Genomic DNA, 7,500 nt, shown 5'->3' with positions numbered 1-7,500 from the left:
AGGGGGGGCTCTGTACATTATATAGAGGAGGAGGAGGGGGGGGGCTCTGTACATTATATAGATAAAGGGGAGAGGGGGGGGCTCTGTACATTATATAGAGGAGGAGGGGGGGGGGGCTCTGTACATTATATAGAGGAGGAGGGGGGGGGCTCTGTACATTATATAGAGGAGGGGGGGGGGCTCTGTACATTATATAGAGGAGGGGGGGGGGGGGGCTCTGTACATTATATAGAGGAGGGGGGGGGGGCTCTGTACATTATATAGAGGAGGGGGGGGGGGGCTCTGTACATTATATAGAGGAGGGGGGGGGGCTCTGTACATTATATAGAGGAGGGGGGGGGGGGGGGCTCTGTACATTATATAGAGGAGGGGGGGGGGGGGCTCTGTACATTATATAGAGGAGGGGGGGGGGGCTCTGTACATTATATAGAGGAGGGGGGGGGGGCTCTGTACATTATATAGAGGAGGAGGGGGGGGCTCTGTACATTATATAGAGGAGGAGGAGGGGGGGGGCTCTGTACATTATATAGAGGAGGGGGGGGCTCTGTACATTATATAGAGGAGGAGGAGGGGGGGGGGCTCTGTACATTATATAGAGGAGGGGGGGCTCTGTACATTATATAGAGGAGGAGGGGGGGGCTCTGTACATTATATAGAGGAGGAGGAGGGGGGGCTCTGTACATTATATAGAGGAGGAGGAGGGGGGCTCTGTACATTATATAGAGGAGGAGGGGGGGGGGGGCTCTGTACATTATATAGAGGAGGAGGGGGGGGCTCTGTACATTATATAGAGGAGGGGGGGCTCTGTACATTATATAGAGGAGGAGGAGGGGGGGGCTCTGTACATTATATAGAGGAGGGGGGGCTCTGTACATTATATAGAGGAGGAGGGGGGCTCTGTACATTATATAGAGGAGGAGGAGGGGGGGCTCTGTACATTATATAGAGGAGAGGAGGGGGGGCTCTGTACATTATATAGAGGAGGAGGAGGGGGCTCTGTACATTATATAGAGGAGGAGGGGGGGGCTCTGTACATTATATAGAGGAGGGGGGGGGGGGCTCTGTACATTATATAGAGGAGGGGGGGGGGCTCTGTACATTATATAGAGGAGGAGGGGGGGCTCTGTACATTATATAGAGGAGGAGGGGGGGCTCTGTACATTATATAGAGGAGGAGGAGGGGGGGCTCTGTACATTATATGGAGGAGGGGGGGGGGCTCTGTACATTATATAGAGGAGGAGGAGGGGGCTCTGTACATTATATAGAGGAGGAGGGGGGGGGGCTCTGTACATTATATAGAGGAGGGGGGGGGGGGGCTCTGTACATTATATAGAGGAGGAGGGGGGGGGGGCTCTGTACATTATATAGAGGAGGGGGGGGCTCTGTACATTATATAGAGGAGGAGGGGGGGCTCTGTACATTATATAGAGGAGGGGGGGGGCTCTGTACATTATATAGGAGGAGGGGGGGGGGGCTCTGTACATTATATAGAGGAGGGGGGGGGCTCTGTACATTATATAGAGGAGGGGGGGGGGCTCTGTACATTATATAGAGGAGGGGGGGGGCTCTGTACATTATATAGAGGAGGGGGGGGGGCTCTGTACATTATATAGAGGAGGAGGGGGGGGGGCTCTGTACATTATATAGAGGAGGAGGAGGGGGGGGGCTCTGTACATTATATAGAGGAGGAGGAGGGGGGGGGCTCTGTACATTATATAGAGGAGGGGGGCTCTGTACATTATATAGAGGAGGAGGGGGGGGGCTCTGTACATTATATAGAGGAGGAGGGGGGGGGCTCTGTACATTATATAGAGGAGGAGGGGGGGGGGCTCTGTACATTATATAGAGGAGGAGGAGGGGGGGCTCTGTACATTATATAGAGGAGGAGGAGGGGGGGGGGCTCTGTACATTATATAGAGGAGGAGGGGGGGGGGGCTCTGTACATTATATAGAGGAGGAGGGGGGGGGGGCTCTGTACATTATATAGAGGAGGAGGAGGGGGGGGCTCTGTACATTATATAGAGGAGGAGGGGGGGGGGGGGGCTCTGTACATTATATAGAGGAGGAGGAGGGGGGGGCTCTGTACATTATATAGAGGAGGAGGAGGGGGGGGGCTCTGTACATTATATAGAGGAGGAGGGGGGGGGCTCTGTACATTATATAGAGGAGGAGGAGGGGGGGCTCTGTACATTATATAGAGGAGGAGGAGGGGGGCTCTGTACATTATATAGAGGAGGAGGGGGGGGGCTCTGTACATTATATAGAGGAGGGGGGGGGGGGCTCTGTACATTATATAGAGGAGGGGGGGGGGGCTCTGTACATTATATAGAGGAGGAGGGGGGGCTCTGTACATTATATAGAGGAGGAGGGGGGGCTCTGTACATTATATAGAGGAGGAGGAGGGGGGCTCTGTACATTATATGGAGGAGGGGGGGGGGGCTCTGTACATTATATAGAGGAGGAGGGGGCTCTGTACATTATATAGAGGAGGAGGGGGGGGGCTCTGTACATTATATAGAGGAGGGGGGGGGGCTCTGTACATTATATAGAGGAGGAGGGGGGGGGGGCTCTGTACATTATATAGAGGAGGGGGGGGGCTCTGTACATTATATAGAGGAGGAGGGGGGGCTCTGTACATTATATAGAGGAGGGGGGGGGGCTCTGTACATTATATAGAGGAGGGGGGGGGGGCTCTGTACATTATATAGAGGAGGGGGGGGGCTCTGTACATTATATAGAGGAGGGGGGGGCTCTGTACATTATATAGAGGAGGGGGGGGGCTCTGTACATTATATAGAGGAGGGGGGGGCTCTGTACATTATATAGAGGAGGGGGGGGGCTCTGTACATTATATAGAGGAGGGGGGGGGCTCTGTACATTATATAGAGGAGGGGGGGGGGCTCTGTACATTATATAGAGGAGGAGGGGGGGGGCTCTGTACATTATATAGAGGAGGAGGAGGGGGGGGCTCTGTACATTATATAGAGGAGGAGGAGGGGGGGCTCTGTACATTATATAGAGGAGGGGGGGCTCTGTACATTATATAGAGGAGGAGGGGGGGGGCTCTGTACATTATATAGAGGAGGAGGAGGGGGGCTCTGTACATTATATAGAGGAGGAGGAGGGGGGGGGCTCTGTACATTATATAGAGGAGGGGGGGGGCTCTGTACATTATATAGAGGAGGAGGAGGGGGGGGCTCTGTACATTATATAGAGGAGGGGGGCTCTGTACATTATATAGAGGAGGAGGGGGGGCTCTGTACATTATATAGAGGAGGGGGGGGGGGGGCTCTGTACATTATATAGAGGAGGGGGGGGGCTCTGTACATTATATAGAGGAGGAGGGGGGGGCTCTGTACATTATATAGAGGAGGAGGAGGAGGAGGGGGGCTCTGTACATTATATAGAGGAGGAGGGGGGGGGGCTCTGTACATTATATAGAGGAGGAGGAGGGGGGCTCTGTACATTATATAGAGGAGGAGGAGGGGGGGCTCTGTACATTATATAGAGGAGGAGGAGGGGGGCTCTGTACATTATATAGAGGAGGAGGAGGGGGGGCTCTGTACATTATATAGAGGAGGAGGAGGAGGAGGGGGGCTCTGTACATTATATAGAGGAGGAGGGGGGGGGGCTCTGTACATTATATAGAGGAGGAGGAGGGGGGCTCTGTACATTATATAGAGGAGGGGGGCTCTGTACATTATATAGAGGAGGAGGAGGGGGGGCTCTGTACATTATATAGAGGAGGAGGAGGGGGGGGCTCTGTACATTATATAGAGGAGGAGGAGGAGGGGGGGCTCTGTACATTATATAGAGGAGGGGGGGGCTCTGTACATTATATAGAGAGGAGGGGGGGGGCTCTGTACATTATATAGAGAGGAGGGGGGGGCTCTGTACATTATATAGAGAGGAGGGGGGGGGCTCTGTACATTATATAGAGAGGAGGGGGGGGGCTCTGTACATTATAGAGAGGAGGGGGGGGGCTCTGTACATTATAGAGAGGAGGGGGGGGGGCTCTGTACATTATATAGAGGAGGAGGGGGGGCTCTGTACATTATATAGAGGAGGGGGGGGGCTTGTACATTATATAGAGGAGGGGGGGGGCTCTGTACATTATATAGAGGAGGGGGGGGGCTCTGTACATTATAGAGGAGGAGGAGGGGGGGGCTCTGTACATTATATAGAGGAGGGGGGGGGCTCTGTACATTATATAGAGAGGAGGGGCTCTGTACATTTATATAGAGAGGAGGGGGGGGGGCTCTGTACATTATATAGAGGAGGGGGGGGGGGGGGCTCTGTATAGAGGAGGAGGAGGGGGGGGCTCTGTACATTATATAGAGGAGGGGGGGGGGGGCTCTGTACATTATATAGAGGAGGGGGGGGGGGCTCTGTATAGAGGAGGAGGAGGGGGGGCTCTGTACATTATATAGAGGAGGGGGGGGGGCTCTGTACATTATATAGAGGAGGGGGGGGGGCTCTGTATAGAGGAGGAGGAGGGGGGGCTCTGTACATTATATAGAGGAGGGGGGGGGGGGGCTCTGTACATTATATAGAGAGGAGGGGGCTCTGTACATTTATATAGAGAGGAGGGGGGGGGGCTCTGTACATTATATAGAGGAGGGGGGGGCTCTGTACATTATATAGAGGAGGGGGGGGCTCTGTACATTATATAGAGGAGGGGGGGCTCTGTACATTATATAGAGGAGGGGGGGGGCTCTGTACATTATATAGAGGAGGGGGGGGCTCTGTACATTATATAGAGGAGGGGGGGGCTCTGTACATTATATAGAGGAGGGGGGGGCTCTGTACATTATATAGAGGAGGGGGGGCTCTGTACATTATATAGAGAGGAGGGGGGGGGGCTCTGTACATTAGATGGGTGTAGTTTAGCGTTGGGTGGGTGTGGTTTTGCGGTCGGTAGATGACGGTCTCCCAGTGGGTGTGGTTTAGTAGGTGGTGGGTGTGGTTTTGCGGTCGGTGACTGTCTCTTGATCGGTGTGGTGTAGCGGTCGGTAGGTGACGGTCTCCCGGTCAGTGTGGTATGGCGGTGGGTGGGTGTGGTGTAGCGGCCAGTAGGTGACGGTCTCCCGGGGGGTGTGGTGTAGCGGTGGGTGGGTGTGGTTTAGCGGCCGGTAGGTGACGGTCTTCCGGTGGGTGGGTGTGGTGTAGCGGTCGGTGGGTGGGTGTGGTATAGCGGTAGGTAAGTGTGGTGTAGCGGCCGGTAGGTGACGGTCTCCCGTGGGTGTGGTTTAGCGGTAGGTAGGTGTGGTTTAGCGGCCGGTAGGTGACGGTCTCCCGGTGGGTGGGTGTGGTGTAGCGGTCGGTGGGTGGGTGTGGTATAGCGGTAGGTAAGTGTGGTGTAGCGGCCAGTAGGTGACGGTCTCCCGGTGGGTGGGTGTGGTGTAGCGGTCGGTGGGTGGGTGTGGTATAGCGGTAGGTAGGTGTCGTTGTAGCGGCCGATAGGTGACGGTCTCCCGGTGGGTGTGGTTTTAGCGGTAGGTGTGGTGTAGCGGCCGATAGGTGACGGTCTCCCGGTGGGTGGGTGTGGTGTAGCGGTCGGTGGGTGGTGTGGTATAGCGGTAGGTAAGTGTGGTGTAACGGTGGGTGGGTGTGGTTTAGCGGTAGGTAGGTGTGGTGTAGCGGCCGGTAGGTGACGGTCTCCCGGTGGGTGTTTCAGGGGAGGTCGGTGGCCGCCAGCAGGTGGTGCAGAGGAGCAGGGCGGACATCCCACCCATCGATGTGGAGGTGTTGAAGGATCTGGAGCTCCTCACTCAGGACGTGTCTCTGAAGGTGGATCAGATGATGAAGAGTCTGAACGGCACCATCCAGAATGTGAGTCCCTCCCCCACCCCCCATTGTTCACAAATGTCTGACACACATCAGCCCCGGCTCTCGGTGACTCTGATGTCTCCACAGATGACGGCGCTCAGCGTTGGATACATCCAGACGTATCGGGACTCTGTGGACAGTCTGGGGGAGTCGGTAGATATGAGTATAAAGGTAGGTGGCCCCGGTAAGGCTGGTTTTGGTGACCCCGGTTGTCGGATTTGTTCGGTGACTTCCTCCTCTAGGACTCGGCACACAGATTTATAGTGGAGCAAAATCTGATGTGGGGCCATCAGTCAGAAGTAATAACTTGTCTTTTGCCCCCCGATAACATTGTTTTATTTGTCCGCTCCGCACTCTCCGCCGCGTTGTCACCCTGTGGAGACGTCGTCTTTGATTGGCTCCTGTTTTCTGGTGACAATCAGCGGATCTGTGATGATTGCATTCAGTATAGAAATTATTTTATTTCCCCCCCCCCCCCCCTCATTTATATTCATTTCCACCGGGGCCAAGCTGGGCAGACACACTGATTGGACAGCTTGGCCCGGGCCAGTGCCGGGCGGCTCAGAGCTTCTATTGATCGGCTTCCAGTTGGAATTGCCGTTATTTTTCTTTATCTTTAACCTTACCCTCCCCCATCACCACTTTATTAGTCTCTGCCTGCCCTCTGTGGATCTGTAGGAGAGGGGGGTGGTGCTGGAGTTAAGCTGTGGATCCGGGGGGGGGGGGGGGGGGGGGGGGGTGGGGGGCGTGCTGCTGGAGTGAAGCTGTGGATCCGGGGGGGGGGGGGCGTGCTGCTGGAGTGAAACTGTGGATCTGGAGGGGGGGAGGCAGTGCTAAAGGGAAGCTGTGGATCTGGAGGGGGGGAGCACAGTGCTGAAGGGAAGCTGTGGATCTGGAGGGGGGGGGGGGGGGTGGTGCTGGAGTGAAGCTGTGGTTCCGGAGGGGAGGGGGGACGTGGTGCAGGAGTGGAGCTGTGGATCCGAAGGAGGGGGGACGTGGTGCAGGAGTGGAGCTGTGGATCCGGAGGGGGTGGGCGTGCTGCTGGAGTGAAGCTGTGGATCCGGAGGGGGGGGCAGTGCTGGAGTGAAGCTGTGGAGCCGGAGGGAGGGGCGGTGCTGGAGTGAAGCTGTGGATCCGAAGGAGGGGGGACGTGGTGCAGGAGTGGAGCTGTGGATCCGGAGGGGAGGGGGGCGGTGCTGGAGTGAAGCTGTGGTTCCGGAGGGGAGGGGGGCGGTGCTGGAGTGAAGCTGTGGATCCGGAGGGGGGGGGCAGTGCTGGAGTGAAGCTGTGGATCCGGAGGGGGGGCAGTGCTGGAGTGAAGCTGTGGATCCGGAGGGGGCGGTGCTGGAGTGAAGCTGTGGATCCGGAGGGGAGGGGTTCCCCACCTTCCTGAGATGCGGACCCGGTAACTTCTACTCTGTGAGGGGCCGGAGACTCTGAAGTAGACTGGGGGGGCACTGCCGGGGGTTGGGCAGTACTTTGGAGGCTGAAGGGCTTTGCAGTCCACTAGGGAAGGTTGGGGGATTATTGAGGGGGTTAGGAGGCTCTGCTGTAGGGAATGTTTTGGGGGGGGGGGGGGCACTGGGGGTTTCTCTAGGAGGCTGGGGACTTTGCAGGAGACTGGAAGGTCGGGGGGGGGGGGGGGGGTTCTGGAGGGAGTTGGAGGACTC

At 56.5% G+C, this 7,500-nt stretch overlaps 1 protein-coding gene across 1 annotated transcript in view; it reads left to right on the top strand.

Moving 5' to 3' along the window:
• BORCS6 (BLOC-1 related complex subunit 6) overlaps positions 1 to 6,109 on the top strand; it is an 8,546-nt gene extending 2,437 nt beyond the window's left edge. The window contains exons 2-3 of the mRNA XM_077467468.1: positions 5,679 to 5,833; positions 5,918 to 6,109. Of these exons, the coding sequence (XP_077323594.1) occupies positions 5,679 to 5,833; positions 5,918 to 6,094 (332 nt within the window). The 3' untranslated portion in view covers positions 6,095 to 6,109. The remainder of the gene's footprint in view (positions 1 to 5,678; positions 5,834 to 5,917) is intronic.
• The last annotated feature ends 1,391 nt before the right edge of the window (positions 6,110 to 7,500 follow it).

The sequence above is a fragment of the Lithobates pipiens genome, unplaced genomic scaffold (assembly GCF_037356315.1).
Source record: "Lithobates pipiens isolate NorthernLeopardFrog02 unplaced genomic scaffold, aLitPip1_a1.2 Scaffold_56, whole genome shotgun sequence".
Classification (NCBI taxonomy): domain Eukaryota; kingdom Metazoa; phylum Chordata; class Amphibia; order Anura; family Ranidae; genus Lithobates; species Lithobates pipiens.
The sequence above is the reverse complement of the archived record's forward strand: the minus strand, read 5'-3'. Positions and strand labels throughout refer to the sequence as shown.